The sequence below is a fragment of the Botrytis deweyae genome (genome assembly GCF_014898535.1).
Source record: "Botrytis deweyae strain B1 chromosome Unknown BDEW_019, whole genome shotgun sequence".
NCBI classification, from domain to species: domain Eukaryota; kingdom Fungi; phylum Ascomycota; class Leotiomycetes; order Helotiales; family Sclerotiniaceae; genus Botrytis; species Botrytis deweyae.
The window spans coordinates 493,070-510,541 of record NW_024066226.1 but is presented as its reverse complement, the minus strand read 5'-3'; the positions used below and the strand labels follow the sequence as shown (position 1 = coordinate 510,541).

Below are 17,472 nucleotides of genomic sequence, written 5' to 3'. Positions count from 1 at the left end.
TCGTTAAAATTTTCCGAGAGATAAGAAATAGTCATGATCATGAAGCCTACAACAAGAAGGCTGCGATACCAGCAACGGCAAGAGCACCGAAACTAGCATCAACCTTCATGGCAGCACCAGTGAATTGAGCTGGACTTGTTGCGGTGGCAGTACCGACGGTAGCAGGTGTGGAGGCCAGGGTAGTAGCTTGAGAAGGAGTTGCAGCTGGAACAGTAGCAATTGGAACGCTAGCAACCGGTGTCTCTTGGACTGGAACACTAGCGACAGGAGTCTCATGAACTGGGATACTGGCAATTGGAGTTTCATGGACTGGGACACTGGCAACTGGTGTCTCATGAACTGGAACGCTAGCGACTGGAGTTTGAGCTGGAACACTGGCAATTGGAGTTTCATGGACTGGAACACTGGCAATTGGTGTCTCATGAACTGGAACGCTGGCGACTGGAGTTTGAGCTGGAACGCTAGCGACTGGAGTTTGAGCTGGAACACTGGCAATTGGAGTTTCATGGACTGGAACACTGGCAATTGGTGTCTCATGAACTGGAACGCTGGCGACTGGAGTTTGAGCTGGAACACTAGCGACTGGAGTTTGAGCTGGAACAGTGGCGACTGGTGTCCCATGAACTGGAACGCTAGCGACTGGAGTTTGAGCTGGAACACTGGCGACTGGTGTCCCATGAACTGGAACGCTAGCGACTGGAGTTTGAGCTGGAACACTGGCAATTGGAGTTTCATGAACTGGGACGCTGGCAACTGGGGTCTCGTGAACTGGGGTGCCAACGGAAACAGTGACAACTGGAATGGTGACAGTTCCCGGAGCAGTGATTGTGTGAGGAATTGAGCTGACAATAATTGTAGTTGGTTCAGGGCAGTAAGTAGTCAAGTAAGATACAGTGATGGTACTTGGAGTTGGCTTGACAGAGGGAACAGGTGTGAAATACACAGGAGTTCCGACTGAAACTGTGACAACTGGGATGGTGACAGTTCCTGGGGCAGTAATTGTGTGAGAAACAGAACTAATAGTGATTGTGGTTGGTGCAGGGCAGTATGTAGTCAAGTAAGACACGGTAATAGTACTTGGAGTTGGCTTGACAGAAGGAGTTGAAACAATTGGGACAGTGACGGTTCCCGGGGCAGTAATTGTGTGAGGAACCGAGCTGATAGTGATTGTGGTTGGTCTTGGGACGTATGTAGTCAAGTAGGATACAGTGGTACTAGTGGTTGGCTTGGCAGTTGGAACACTTGAGGTGTAACTGACTGTGCAAGGGCTATCAAAATAGAGTTAGTAAGGCTCAAATACATCAAATAAGAGAAAAAAGAACGTACCACTTTGTGACAGTCAAGGTTGTGGCTGATGAGATGGTGTAAGTGAAGTTCCCAATGGCAACGGTGGTAGGAGATGGGCAATAAGTGGTGTAGCTGCTGACGACTGTAGTGGTCCAGACGACTGGTGTAGTCTTTGGAGGGATTGAAGAAGTAGAGAATGTGTAGTTTCCATGAGGAGGAACAACAACAGTAGTCTTTGGAGGCGCCGAAGAAGTCTCATTGCCATGAGGAGGAATAACGACGGTAGTCTTTGGTGGCGCTAACGAAGTAGAAGATGTCTCATTGACATGAGGAGGAACAATGACGGTAGTCTTTGGTGTAGCACTGGACTTGACACTGCTCTCGCTTGAAGATGGTTTGGTTGGGACCGAGGTGCTTGATGGATGTGGCTTGCTCACAGTGCAAGGACAGTCGGTAATGGTCAAAGTAGTTGACTTAGTGACAGTGTATGTCTGGGTTCCAAAAGTTAATGTAGTTGGAGTGGGGCAAACGGTTGTAAGAATGTCGGTGGTGTAAGTGGTCCATGTTGTGTGCTCGGTCTCTGTTGGCTTGACGGGCTTTGTGGTTGGTCCAGTGCTAAGAGGAACAGCTGGATGACTGGTGGTGACCGAGGAAGCGCTGCTGGCAACACTCGATGAAACTGGAGCAGATGGAGCAGAGCTACTTGGTTTGTGTGAAGAGGATGCTGGGATAGTTGGAACAGTTTTATCAATGGTGGTAGAGTATGTACAAGGGCTAGATGGTTACGTCAGTATTTTGATCAAGGCTTTCTCGGCTTGATGGGTCAAAAGAACATACCAGTCGGTGATGGTCAAGGTAGTAGGAGCAGTGACGGTATAAGTACTCGTTCCCATGGAGAAAGTAGTGGGATGTGGGCAGACAGTTGTATAGATATCAGTAGTGATAGTCTGGAAGAGAAGCGGTGTCAGCACATGCAATCTGGTGGGGCAGGAAATATCAACTGATATCAATGAAGCATCAGAGAAGACTAACCGTATACGCGATATTGGTACCGTTGGAGTACTTTTGACCGTTGACTACGGCAAGAAGCCCAAAGGCTGTGAGAAGCGATTGGAATGTCTTCATATTTTCTGATTTTCTCTCCAACGACTGTGATTGTATGGTTACAACAACGAAAGTGGGATGGTATTAAGATATTATGTTGATGGAGGGGGAGGTTGAAAGATGAGATTGATGTAACAAAACCTGAACGAGCGTGGTTATTGTTGATGAGTGATTTGAGGGAAGAAAGAAGAAAAGGCAGATGAAGATGGGATGTAGAGTTCATTAAGTAGTTGGCGAACTTCTATGCAAGCAGGCAGGTACGAGTTGCATGCATGCATTAGTGTTCTTTTTTCTTTTTTCTTTTTTCTTCTCTCTTCTCTCTTCTTTCCTTTTCTATCTTCTGTCTCCTTCACTCGGGACAAGATTATGTCAAAGGTGAAGTCTGGTACTAAGTCGGTAGGTACGAAGGTCGGCACCAGCGAAAACTTGCCTACCTGGTATTGGAGGCGTGAAGTAGTGTAGATAGTCGGTACTAGGCAAGCTCTATGCGTGTGCGAATGGGGAAAGAACGACCATCCGCCTCGCCTTGCCTTGCCTTTCTTATCCTACTGCGGCATTCCGTACCTAGTATTTGCACCTCATTCAAGATCTCTGGCAAAGTCCCGCCGCCACCTTTCATGAATGATCCAATCGAAGCATTTGCCGTGTGATACTACATACTACTATGTTGTGCTATCAACGTATCAAGGTCTCAATCTTCAGACCTTTCCCTGCTGCCACTCACTACTCACTACTCACTACTCACCACTCACCACTCACCACTTGGGAATAAGTTTTAAGTTTTAAGTTTGGATCTAATCTTTACGAGCTTCGATCCTCCACAAATGAAGAAGGAACTACTGCACATGCTGCATGTGCCTACTGGCTTGGTATGCATCTACAAGTGGCTGTACTTGGATTATGAATGAGAATGAGAATGATGAGGGTGGAAGTGGTAAGGAAAATCGAGATGAACATCGGAAGACTTTGGATTCTTAGCATAGGAGATGGGTGGAAACTTCGTACGCACGCCCCAATAAGATATCAACGGACGACCAACTACGCAAACTAGATAACGATGTAGCTTTGACTATCATTCATTCGATATCCACGACAAGAAAAGAAAGTACTCCAGGTCCGGAATACGATGCAATGGGTTGATACGATGATAATGATGATGATGATGGGAAAAAAGAAAGACTGAAATCTTTCTTCCGGATTCCGAACCATGTCTCATTCGACTTTTTGCTCGCCCACTACTCTGCATTGGATGTTCTTTCCACTTTTCCCCCGACTTCTAAAGTCTATTTTCCCGCACTTGATGATCCACTTGTACGCTCAGATCTGCGTCATTGGTGAGCTTGATTGATAGGATATCTATTTTGATCCGATGGTTCAGTCCAACACGAGAAACTTTCGACTTCCCAAGCACTTGGAGAAAAGAAATCCATTTACCTACTAGGTAGCTACTTGACACCTTTTACGCCTATGGCTATCTAGTTAGAGGAGGTAACGACTTCCATGTCCTAATTCTTACTTTAGGAGTTATTTCGAAAGTTACACCCTTTTCATTCGTTGACAGCTTTAGCACCTGAACATTTCTCGTACTTTCCATCATCTCTTGGCCAATCGCTGCGATGATACTTACTCAATGGCTTCACATGTACCTGACTACTGGCGACCGTCATCGCTACTAACATGGCGGACAATGTTTTGATGGCAATAGTGTGAGCTTGATGCGGGCCTTTACACGTTGAAAGGTGGTTAAACTTCCTCGCCCATGACCTGATTGGGTTGTTCTTGGGTCGCGCCGTCTTGCCTTCTTCTTAGACTCCAGGTACCAAATTTTGAATTGCCCTAGGTAGGTGATAGCCGTCAATGCGAAGAGACCAAATGTATGTTTAAGCATAAGTTACAAGTACGATAAGTGGGCGATTAGAACTCTAGGATAATCGTGAACTTGAACAATTGGAATGAGAGAAGATGGAAATCTTGTTAGATCGTTATCCACCCCCGGTAACGATTAGCGGAAAAGCTCGTCTCTTTCTGGTGTCGTGGACTCGTGGTGCCCCTCGAGGTGCCCGTCCCATTTGCTGGAATCAGCACTCCGATAAGATACTAGGTATTGTCTCCGGCAGGACGGAAACCCCGGGAAGTCAAAAATAGGCACTCTTTTCAAAATTCGAAAACAATTCAGACAATCATTTATTTGATACAAAAATTTGGGATATGTATGAATTTAAAGCCTTAAGTATACTCAATAATATGTGTTCTTCTAATCTCATGTAAATTGAGATCATAGTGAGGAAACAGAATATTAGTGTTTTCATCATGTGAATCTACCCGAGTGATTAAGTGTAGGGCTTCCTTCATCCATGTGGAGACTAGGTATGTAGTCTCGAGGTAGTGCACACAATCGTCCGTTTGCCAAGCATGTTATCTGCTAAGAAATCGTGGATGTGGGAATACGAGGAGATAGTGAAGTAATATCAATCCTAACGAATAAGGAAATCGCTGAGTTCATTGTGCTATTCTTCTCATGTCAAGTAGTCAAGCTTCATGCAAGAAGAAATGTCAACACAGTATGTCATCATGGTCGTCGGCTTGCTAATGCAATGTTATCGATAGATGCATTCGCCATAAAGATAGAGACATGAGGTGGGTTTGGTGATATGGGGAACGCAAGGTCGAAAGTTCACGTAGGGCTGGGGGAGCCTGGAGAGCAAAACTTGCTCTCGAACATTTAGCAAAGCGTTTATTTAGAGTATTGAAGGGATTTCAACGACACTTCCCACTGCTTCTAGACCACAAATTCGGCTTGTACAGAGTAGAAAGAGTGAAGATCTTTCGAAATACCCGAACCTAGATCACACTCTTTACATGGATTGGAACCGCAACATCGCAAGATTCTGATGCTGACGTCAAGTGTGTATTTTTTGGTGGACACTTCCATTCTGATTGATTTCGGTCCGACATAACACGAAGATCAGGACGAATGACAACAGCGAGTGCAAAAAGCCCAGAGTGCTCTCGGACGACGTTCAAAAATTGGTCCAGGAATATTCCGCCATCGGGATTGATTGCCAACTTCCCAGTCGATTCGCTCCTAGGAAAGCAACAAACTATCGTTTTTCGTCGGGGACGGCCCACAACACGGCGCGGACATCTATTTTTGTAATATCTTGGCTTGATAATCAGCCTGCTGTAGGTGTTGGTAAGTAGAAATACGACACGATCAAGCCATACAAAAATATGTGTGGCAAGCCATTAACGGACAGCGGATATAATCATCTTCTGTGGTCCCATCTTTTGAAAACGAAAAAACCATCAGTCCAATGGTTGTCTCGTCGATCCAAAAAAGACTAACTATGTCTTCACATGTCATCGAATGTCTTCAAGTACGAGGTATGAGGTTGAATAGGCAATACCTTCGCTGCCCGCTCCGGTATACGAACTGTCATCTAATGCCCATGATCCAATCTCGACATGTCGAGAATTTCGAGCCGTAAGAATGGTTCTGTATCACACATTTCCGCCGATATCTGAAGCTTTCTCTTTCAAGGACTTCGAGCCCTTCTTATGTACTCAGTACAACGCTGTTGACCCTACATCACGCGTTCACACGAGGATGACATTCGTCCACGTTCTAAACTTCACATGCAGCCACGCAACCTATGTTATTGTCTAATACTATCACAGATTTGAGCTTTACCACCATACAATCCCTCACACACCCATATGATTTAGCACAGTATGGAGAAAGCATCACCTCTACCTACTCTTTACGCTGCACACAAACTTCCTGACAAAACCTCGACACAATGATTTTCTCGCAGGCCCTGAAACATATCAATCTCTCAAAACACAGCATTACTTCTTCTTCTACTCTTTCCAGGCCTATATGATGACAATTCTGATTACATTCCCAATGCTACAAGCCTACAACTACCGGTATTGTATGGAATTCTCAACAATCCTGAGTCCAGAGTCCAGACTCTCTGTAGGCGCAGCAATGAACTCTCAGCACGGCCTGCAAATTCAAGAACGGTGTTTGTAATTGTCGATCCCGATTTGCATTACTTGATTTATGCACCTCGTCGGCTTAACACAAATTATCAGCACAATTGTCTCCACCTTTATTAACCCTCCTCGCCTCGTCGGGGATAAAGGAGAGACCTTGAAAAGATTTCTACTCAGAGTTTTCCTTTCAACCTTCTCAATTCGTGGTAGTCCCATTGTCATGGAGACTCACTCGGAATCTTCCATCTGTTTAATAAGCTCGTCAACAAGCTTTTAGGTCAAACATAAATCCGTCTCACACTTTTCTCGTTGTGGGATTTTTTCTTCACGCAGGTCCGCATTATGTGACGTATACTGGGGCGTGAGGACGAGAAGATCTTTGCAAATCTTTTCATCTAGATTCTATGGTAGTCGAGGAAGGATAAATGAATCCAGAATATCTATGTATACGAGACTCCGATAGGTCTGGGATAGAGTCTTCACCGAGTTCCCAAATCAGTTCCTCAGTCCGTATTAGACTATCGTATATTCACATGAACGAAATGAAGCATGTCTACATCCACGTCCCTCCACGTTTCCGTGATTTAGCCACCTAAGGTTAGGTACACTGGTAAGCAAATCATATCCGGCCATTACCCATATGCTTCAATCTGTCACCAACCAAAGTCACCAACCCTATCTCCTTCACATGCCAGTTTGCAAAAAGAAACCACGGATGCCCAAAAGCGGTGTATCCCTTCACATTTAACCCAAGCGTACGGGAAGAACCTCCGTTCAAGAACACGTCCAGACTCCAGCAGGGCAGCATAGTAAAATCTAGATCATGAATCGCTACTCTCCCCGGGGATCCTACAGTAACTCAATCCGAGTGGTTGTTTCTACAGAAAACCTTACTCAGCAATCGGAAATTACGATAGGCAGTCGAGGCAGCTCGTGGTTTCATCGCGTAATTTACCACATGTCGAGCCCCGCTATTACGCCGGTGCTCTGGTTTGAGACTTTGAGAATAGTTTAGTTGTTGATCTCTTCATGGTTGTTTATTACGTCGGAATCCTGAGGTTGCAACTTGCCATACGGACTGTTTCTGAGAGATTGAACATTAATTGGGGATTCTTCTTTACTCGAACCTGCCTACTCAATCAATACTGTACGCTTATGAGAGATATGTGGGGTTGGCACTGTATCAAATGGAGTCAGGGAATCAGGTAAGTGAAGAGGTGCGTATGTTGTGATCGACGTAATGATCGAGTGATGCGTGGAATTCAAATCGAGAAACGTGGGAATTATTGAATAATCCTCATGCCTTACGGATAATATAGAATTGAGTTTACGGAGTAACAGGTTACACGATAGATTCGTGGCAGTCGGTAACTCGTAAAGATGAATTGTCAATTAGACAAAAGAGATTTCTCGAATTTTTAGAATTTTCTCTCAGCCCCTGGTGCAGGCCCTAAATGCAGGCTTAAATGCAAGGCCTAAATGCATGGGCGTCCGATTCCTTGCGGGTTCCTGGGACTACTGCAAGGGCAAGCGAACCCTTATGGATACTCACATGTGTGTTTCTGCCATAGGGATTGCTGTCCTATGGCGTAATTAATGTGTAAAGAGTTTTTGCGGCATTGGTGTGATTATTCGATGCAATTAATAATTGGGAGACGGGGAGTACAGGATGTCAGGAACTCGCAACTCACATGAAGTGGACTAAATTTCTGAATATTACACGACATGTGCAGGTACTGCAGTACTGATGAGGACACATGCGTATGTTGCAGCAGCTCTTCTCGTCAGCCAATCTGCTCAAAGTCATCCATAATAATTGAAACAGTGAACAGACTTTTCGATACGGCTCATCCTTGCTAACCGCACGCTTCCGCTGCCATCCTAGATAATATCAGGCGAATATCGTCCCCGCTATCGAATGGCCCCCCCTTTTGCAAGATATAGGTAGACCTTGTAATGATGTTGTCCAGAAAGACTTCCAAAGTTCCAAAGTGACCAGGTTGCAAAGGTCGAGAACAATTGGGACAATAGTTTATTCTTCGTGTGACAGTGTTTACCCACTCCAAATCTCCAACGACTCCGAGGTGTTGGGACAATATCGATTCCGTGATTTACCCAGTGCCATTGCCATTGCCATTGTGTTACGACATCTCCTTGGTCAAATGCGTCGATATGCTGGGTTTTCTGATTGCGAGGTAACGACTCCAAGAAGTAATATATCGATACTTACATCAATCAGCCGTTCATATCATGACCGGTCACTGCAGGAAAACACTCTCACAAAATCAATTTTCCAAGCACAAACACGGATAATTTGACAAATGACTCAAGTTCCAAGCAATTGGGGTCTAGAATACCTTACTTATCCTATCACTGGCATCAAGAGTTGCTATTACAGATATGAATCATGGAAACAGATATCGTAAAGTTCATTGGCTACTTGGATTACAAAGACATTCTCCACACAGAGACGACTACCAAATAAACTTTCGAGTTTCCGCTACGCATGCCCTACGCATCGGCTGCCGTTAAGATTCAGGAACAAATCACCAATGATCCAATCAAAGCGTAGTCGCATCAATCCATTGACTCCATTCTTCCCACCAAAGGAAAATTCTCAATCTCGCCAAGGCTAGTTCTCCCGAGTCTCAGATGCCAGTAGCTTCCTCATGCGGTTTGGTGGCGTGTTTTCGAATTTTGTCTGGCGTGGCCGCCTCCAATAGCGGAACGTGGAAAGTGTACGGAGTATGCACCCTGAGCAGAAGCAAACGTTCTGGATGCATTTTGTTTATTCGGTTCCGATTGAACTACTTCTGGCTGACATGACTCCACAATTGCCGTAGCTTGGGCTGAGCAAGCCTGAGCTAAAGCGTAAATGTCCGCGCTGGCGTTTTTCCTGATTGAATCATGGTACTCTAGTCGTGTCCCCTGAATTCACACTCGGTCGTCTGTCTATATAATCCGCTGTGCCTCCATTTGTGTTTCTTTCTTTTCCTCATCCACGACGTTGTCAACAAGAGTTCACTCATTCCTTTAAGTTACTCAAACATTTCGATCTGAGATCGCACTTGACATTTCCAGTCACTTCACAGCTTCTACAGTCAGCTCAACAGCAAAACTTGTCTCTACGACACCAGAACTTTTCAGTCTTGACGACTTTGACAACATCAGACCACATATTCGATCCAAAACGCTCATTGCCAAAAGAAGCAACCAGTTTAAATTGACCAACTTAAAGTAAAGCCCAGTCTTACTTTACCCCAACCAATCCTTACCAAGTTAAAAGTTTACACAAACACATCACTCAAAATGCAATTCGCTACTTCCATCCTTGCTGTTTCCGCAGCTCTCGCTACCATCGTTTCCGCCGGTAGCGTGCACTTTGTCAACCAAGACAGCACCACCCGTACCTTGGTCTTCACTCCTACCTCTGGCTGTGCTGAAATCGCTTCCCTTACCGTCTCAGGCGATTCTACCGCCAACCAAACCTTCCCTACCGGCTGGATTGGCAACTGGTACTCTGTCTCTGATGGCGCCGACAACACTTCCGGTATGCTTGGTGAAGTCTGCTTCGATTCCTGGGGAGGCATGACCTACTTTGATGTTTCCGCTATCGTCAACCCAGATGATGTCAATGGTGTTAAGGAGATGTTCCCATTGAACACCGGTACTCCTCTCTCTGGCTGCCAATCCTTCCCTTGCGACAACGCCTACAACCTTCCCGACGACGTCCAAACCCAAGCCACCGATTCCGACGAACTCGTCTGCCTCCTCGGTAACCTCGCCACCTCCAAGCGTGAGACCAGAGCCAAGGTCGGCAAAGAGTTCGTCACCGGTGGAGGATCTGCTTAGATTCCTCACTCTCTGAAGTTTCATTCGTTGTCTTGGTAGTCGAGAAGGTGCAAGAAGATGTACATACCGACCGGTCTCACACACCAACACATACATTACATAGATACATACGAAAAGAAAAGAAACAATGTACGTCAGCGCCGCAAAGCGTGCTGCGATGTGGCATACGAAATTTATGATGGTTCTATCACGCGGATATATAAAAGGATACACGGACGGACGGATGGACAGGACGGAACGGACCTCCTGATTGGATCGGTGGGACGGACGGCTTTCGGAATTGGGTTGTGGTGTATTGGCGTGGGATTACCCTTTTTTTTAACATTTTGGGAACCCTTTTTTTTTTCCTTCTCCTTTTTGGGAAGCAGCTCGTGTTTCGATTCGATTCGATTCACTCGCTTTTTTATATAGACTTTTTCTTTAAATAAAAATCACTCACGACTTCAAAAGTTATGTTTTTTTCAGATGGTGGATGAGGGGATGAGGGGATGTTTTTTACTTCTCACTTCTTTCTTTCTTTCTTTCTCTCCATCCACTTCTTGCATCTGGATACAATTAAATATTCATTCATTCATTCTTTTGATCACATGATTTTTCTGTGTATGTGTATGTGCTCTCTGTGTCTGTATAATGTGAAATTCAAATCAAGATAAATCAAAATAAATAAATCAATAAAAATTTGAAAAAAATGAAAACAAAACAAAATAAAATAAGATAAAACAACAATGCGCAGAAAGTTGAAACTTGAAACTCGACCAAATTAACCTGCAGTTCGTAATTACCCCACCAGTTCTGAATTTTTAAGCAGAAAAGTGGGATGAGTGAGGAATGAGATGAAAAATTGTGCAGGGAAGATGCTTTGATGCTTTGATGTTTTGATGATGAATTGTTCTTGGGTGTTGGTTCTTGGTTCTTGGTTCTTGGTTTGGATGTTGGAATTGGGATGTTGGAATTGGGATGTTTGGAGGATTCCCATATTTTATTGTTTTCTATGGTTGTTTTTTTTGGGGGGGGGGGAAAGGGGAGGGGGGGTGTTAGGTAATGACGATTTTTTTTGGGGGGGGGGGGGGAGGGGAGGGGGGGTGTTAGGTAATCAATCGTCTACGAGAGGTAGGGTAGGTAATTACACTCGTAGGTACGTACGTACGCCAGTACCTAGTAGGTGATGGATTGTCTAGGGAACTGGGTTAGTTAGTTAGTACGAGAGATACGAGATAGGTACGAGGGAGAGGCTAGAGGGGAAGGCTAGAGGGGGAGGCTAGAGGGAGAGGATAGAGGGAGAGGATAGAGGATAGAGGATAGAGGATAGGTATGATTTTATTGGGTGATTGATCTATGTATTGATGTTTATTCACTTGTTGTGTAGGTATTCATTTGGTTGAGAACTTGAGATATTAATATATGATAAGAGGGCATTAGGTATTAGGTAGATGGTAGGTAGATAATAAATGGTAGGTAAATGGTAGGTAAATGGTAGGTGGTACGATGTGAGTATGGTAGGTCGATTTGGTGAAGGGAGATGGGATGAGAGACGGGAATTGAGAGATGTTATTGCTGGATAAGGAATATCGTAGAGATAGAAATGATTTAGGGTCTAGATCTACCTAGTAGGTAGATGGATGTTTGATGGGGGAGTGGAATTTTGTACCGAGGGGTGTCCGAGGGTGCGGGAGGGAAATGCGGGAGGGAATTGTGGGAGTCTAAAGGGGAGGGGGATGGTTGTGGGTTAGTTTTGCTTGGGCCTTTGCTTGGGTTTTGGATGGATGAATGAATGAATGAATGAATGAATGTTTTTAAAGAGATAAAAACAATGGAATGGTAGAATGGGCTTGATTGGATTTGGATTTGGATGAGTATGAGTATCGGGGTTTTGGATATGATATTTGGTTTGGTATTTTATATCTGATCTCTGATTCTCTTTGGTATGGCATGTATGTCAGTGAGATGTCAGTGAGTGTACGTAGTACGTACTAGGGTTGAGATTTTTGATGATATATAATATCGCATATTCGTCAGTTGAATATAATACGTAATATTAGTCAAATCGCATTATATGTATGACTAATCATAAAATCCTATAAAATCCTATAAAATCCTATAAAAGGCTATTTTAAAGCTATTTTAAAGCTATTTTAGAGCTAGTTTGAAAAGAAAATAATTAGTATATAAATTACATGATTAGTGCATAATTAGCACCTGACTTTTGGGTCTAATTATACACTAAATTAAAAATTACAACCTACTAAAAACTTTTTCTAAAAACGACCCACTTTCATTCATCCTGATGATTTTATTAGTCCAAAAAACACGTGTATAAGCTTGGCATGATATTTTATATGCCTCAAAAAGTGTGATAATATGAAATTATATAATCAACCCTAAGAATATGTAATTTGTCCATCCCTAGTACGTACGGATGGACTGATGGGATATGGCAAAAATGGATTTATAATTAGCAAATTGCAATATCTCCAGAAATGATGGTTTAGCGGTAGGATTGTGGGTGTGGTTTGTTCTAAATGGGGTAATGAATGGTATATTTTGATGTTGAAAAATTGAAGGATGAAGTTGTTATAAATTTTGGAAACTGGGTGAGCGGTGTTCTGTCAGTTCATGTGCCTACTCACTGGTGGTTGTGTCATTGAGGTTCTTCATGATGGGACATGTAAAGGAATGTAGTAGCTTCGAAGCACTTACTTGTCATTGTGCTATTGAACTTCCTTTTGGTCTTGTGATTTTTCTGTAAAGTCATCGACTGAGGGGAATTGCATGGGAGTGAGAGGTTGGTAAAAATGAAAAAAAAACTCACACAGTTTTGATAAAGTCTCGACTTGGAGTCACATCTGGGCATGTTAGATGATGATTGTTAGAATGTCTGAAGGAAGATGGACCTCTTATTTATCAAATCACTTTGCTTTCTGGTTACTGTTATTTGGATGTGATAACTGTGAAAAGGAATTTTGTGTGCTTATAGAAAAGCGAGGATTATGTTGATATAGTGGATGTAGTAGAGGAAATACGAGGAGAGGGAGAAAGGAGGAAGGAGAACGAACAGAAAAAGATGAATTAAGTGAAATTTCACTATACAGGTCGACGGATAGCAAAACGGTCGAGAGGTGTTTCATAGAGGATAGACCCCATTTGCACATTTCAAGAACTCAATCTGCCCAAACTCCACACTCAATCTTGTACATCTCAGTGTTTGATGAAAACCGACACAGTATCCAAGCTAAACAGCTCTTCATTCAGCAAGATGAAACCATTAAATAGATCAGAGAAACATTGAATCCTCCACCTCTGTTTCGCGTTCTTTTGCCGCTTGGCGGAGTGGACCGTAGTATAAGTTATAGCGAGCGTCAAGCTGCTCATTCTCAGTAGCATGAGACATTCCAAGCTCACCACACCCTGAACAAATGCGCCCGTCAATACTCTGGAACTTAACAAGATCTTCCTCTCGTTCCCGCAGTATGTCTTCGAGGCCGCTGGATAAGTCGCTTCTAGGTTTCAGTTTTTCCAATAGAATCTCCCAAGAAAATTCTCTGCCGTAGTTGTAACAAAAGAGTTGACAATCGGGCAGACACGTGAAATACGGCAAGGCGTCCCCAGGTATATAATCCAAATTGAAGGCAGCGAGAAGGTTCTGGGTGGTCCAGCCGGCGGCGGCGGCGGGACCCTGCTGTATCTCATCGCATACAAATTTAGCTATGTCTATGCCCAAATTTTGCAAGGTGGTCTTGAACCGGAAGAATGCTGCTGATGACTGTAAGAGACATCCCGTTATCGTGCCCTGGTACTCTACTTCAGGGAACTTCAGTGAGGTAAAAGATAGCATTGCTGATGAGTTATGAAGATCCATGCCGTAACTTATCATGCAACGAATAAGATGTGTTTGATCAGATGATCTGAGTTTCTTCGCGAGACAACGCCATATAGATGGCGCGTTCCAAGCTTCCGTTATATCATGAGGATGAGAACGGAAGAGATGATGAATCATATTTGTATCTTCGAGCTTCATTGCAGAAATCAAGGTAGATAGAAAATAGTCCCTTAAATTGGAAGTGAGAATCAACTGATCTTGAAGCATTGAAGCAGCCCAAAAGAGAAGTTTTCGGTCGGCTACCAATCGAGGGGTGTGTGCGAGCCGATACAATCCGACTACTCCAGAAGAATTCGGGTCCTCGCTGACTTCGAACTGTTCGAGAAACATTCTGAGTACTTCGATACGAATATCGCAAGGCACCCGGACCTGGTTTTCATTGTGTGAAAGGCCGAATGGAACACCTCCCTTTCCAAGATCGTAAGACCACGTTCCACATGCATATGACCCGAGATCACTATCAATACACGTCAGAAGTACGATCGACCCAAACTTTCAATGCCAACACCAGGAGAGATATTCAATTTACTTGTTTTGTATATCCCGAACTTCCAAATCAGCTCCCTCATTGACGAGAAATTTACATGTTGATAATTGCCCAGTAGATGCTGCTATCTAGAGATTGCATTAGCATGAGATACGATAAGCCGCCCGAAGCTGTTTCATAGATGATCCAGGAGGGAGTGGCGCCGTTAATTAAGTCTATGTAGATGGTCGACCAGCTCTAATCGTCCATGGAAAAAATTTGTTCAAGCATGGAGGTAAGAAAGACGTACCATTAAAGGTGTTCTACCATATGAATCAGTATCACGCGGAGAAGCAAGACCTTCATCGAAGAGACATCGAATGGCATCTATGCGTCCATCTCTACAGAGTCTGAAGATTGTCGAATCGTCCGGAACAGCTCTGTATGCTTTTAATTCGGGTTTGAAGGTCCCACACGACTTCGAAAGAGCAATTCTGACCCCGAGGCTGACACCGCATAGTTGTAGCAAACGAGAGGGGTGCATGATCAAATTGGTGCGCGACTTATAAGTGCCGTCTGCAAACGATAAAGTGGTGATGTAGATATTAATTGTTCCAAAAGGCGTGTTAGTGATAGAGATGCTGTGCTTTCCACTGTGCAGAGAAACAGACTTTCTCCGTAGGCTTCTCTCAGCGGGGTTTGACAATGTAGAAAAAGCTAAATCCATAGCTCTGTCAAAGCCAAGTCTCATGGCAGGATTTTTGATATTGCATGCAAGAGCTCGAGCTTCCACTTTTAGTGCATCGAAGTGTGCGTTACTGTCTGGTAGATCTCTCGATGTGATTACAACGGGTTTCGACGCCAGTTCCTGTAGATCGAGCTTAATTCCATCCACCATATTCACGAGCTGCTGTTGAGATTTATGAGTTTGCATGGACAGAAGTCTAGATATGTCAGGAGCGTCCAAACACGCAATCGAGGAGTACTGACTGAGAAGAGTTCTGACGAGCCAGGACCAAGGTCGGTTTCGCGCTGTTCAATCTCGACTGTAACCCTTGTAGCTTCTCATCTTTATGACTCCCTTCATAGCGCGCCATCTCTTGATCAACAAGGTAGTATCGGTTTTTGGGAATACGATCTTTTGACTTAAGTGATTGAGAGATTCGAGAACTTCAGAGCAAAGCCCTAGAGCCTCAGTTATCGAGTTAGAGTGATGCACGAACTGGTTCTCCTCTATCTTTATATCGTCAAGAATGTTTGATATAGCGCGTAAATCTTTGCATATCATTTGAACCTCATGAGGGGCTTCTTGGAGAGATTCCCAGAGTGCACAAGCTTTCTTGATACCATCTGCAAGCTGGATGGCAAAACCAAGAACCGAGAGCACGCTCGATACTCCAGCAAGTACCTCCATAATGTATAGTGAGTCTCGGGGTGATGCAAATATAGATAGAAAAATTGTACCCGCTCTGAGAACCGAAGGAATCCGTGTCAAATTTCATAGTAAATCAAGTGAGCTGAAACTGCGACCGTGGATAGTAATAGAAAATGGGGAGATAGACCTTGGTGTAACGATCTAACAAACAGTGCAGTTTCTGCATAGCCGCCTCCGATATGTGACTAGCCACTCATTTACCGGTGAAAGTTGTACAGGAGAAGGCTCAAGCAGGTAAAGCCTACTTCTAGGTTGTTGCAGCTCACTCGAGCCTACTTTGAAAGCAGTCAGGTTTCTGTTGCAGATAGCAAGGTTGAATCGACTTTGTCTATCTTACTGATTCCGTTCATTTTCAGCAGTTTAATGCTTGAAAACAAGACAGAGATTGAAATTCTGATCTAGGTATGTAGATGGCATCTCACACTCGCATTCACATATGGTCTGCTTCCGTCCTTGCCAGAGTAAGACTAGAACTTTTCGTTACATATTTACAAACCAACTTCATCAATTAATACAATCAGCCTTGATTGTTCAACAATAGAAGATCAGAAGTTGCGGCCAGAAGTTGCAGATGGAGTTGCTGGAACATAGGCATTGCATTTCTGTCGAATACGTTAGCACGACAGCGAATATTTGAGCATCAATCAGATTATGTAATCAAGAGCCAAACGAGTAGAAGCCTTGCTCTCAAACGAGTGAACTTTGAACAATCAACATACTACCTATCGTTACCATTTTACAAAAAAGTCTACAAGCTCCATACAAATATGATTATTCGCGATAACATGCCGCAAGACGACGGGTTTCAGGAGAAATGAGAAAATAATCAAGGTTATGCAAGGTAACGGTACAGTCTTTCTTCAAGATTTCGCCGCTTCTCAACAATCGCACATGCCACCGTATCGACATCGCAATAGGCATATTTCGAGACGACTGTCCCCCTAGATCCTTCGATATATTTCTGTTCACCTCAACCGACTGAACTTCAAATGCAACTTATGCCATTGACAATATTACTAGGTAGTCACAGCACACACACTATCTTGGAATCGACAATAAGCAACATCTATGGTGGTATGATGGTGGTATGTGATTTTGTATACCGCGGCATCCAGTATCTATCATCTACCTACATGCCCCTGCGTATGCCGATACTTCTTTCAAAATTGCGACGATAGTTTTCTATGCGACGGCTTCAGTTATTGTTCATGCGGTTAGCTTGGAAGGCTGAAGGTTGCTTTCACCCCTCACTAATAGTTGAACCTGCGGATTGATGGAAGTGGCTGATATTTGTCGGCATGGGCAGACCACAGGATTATTTGTGAATATGCCATACCTAATGAGTCCTTGATATACTTGAACGAATTCTCTACACGCAGATCCCGATACCAGCACTATTGACATCTGCAAGATGTCAAATAGTGGTTGTTATTTTAACAAGGCTGAAGTTGG

General features: G+C 43.8%; 3 protein-coding genes across 3 annotated transcripts; 1 reads left to right on the top strand and 2 right to left on the bottom strand.

Annotated features, from left to right (window-relative positions):
• Positions 1–46: 46 nt before the first annotated feature.
• On the bottom strand, positions 47–2,412 carry EAE98_007868 (uncharacterized protein; the record flags this gene model as incomplete). The annotated part of the gene is made up of 4 exons (XM_038955491.1): positions 47–1,268; positions 1,327–2,061; positions 2,125–2,234; positions 2,320–2,412. The coding sequence occupies 4 exons, from the start codon at positions 2,410–2,412 to the stop codon at positions 47–49; spliced, it is 2,160 nt and encodes a 719-aa protein (XP_038808220.1).
• Positions 2,413–9,699: 7,287 nt separating this feature from the next.
• On the top strand, positions 9,700–10,242 carry EAE98_007867 (uncharacterized protein; the record flags this gene model as incomplete). Its single annotated transcript, XM_038955490.1, has 1 exon — positions 9,700–10,242. One exon carries the CDS (start codon positions 9,700–9,702, stop codon positions 10,240–10,242), a length of 543 nt encoding a protein of 180 aa, XP_038808219.1.
• Positions 10,243–13,296: 3,054 nt separating this feature from the next.
• On the bottom strand, positions 13,297–15,999 carry EAE98_007866 (uncharacterized protein; the record flags this gene model as incomplete). The annotated part of the gene is made up of 5 exons (XM_038955489.1): positions 13,297–14,576; positions 14,649–14,734; positions 14,896–15,529; positions 15,576–15,755; positions 15,809–15,999. 5 exons carry the CDS (start codon positions 15,997–15,999, stop codon positions 13,514–13,516), a joined length of 2,154 nt encoding a protein of 717 aa, XP_038808218.1. The 3' UTR covers positions 13,297–13,513.
• Between the last annotated feature and the right edge of the window lie 1,473 nt (positions 16,000–17,472).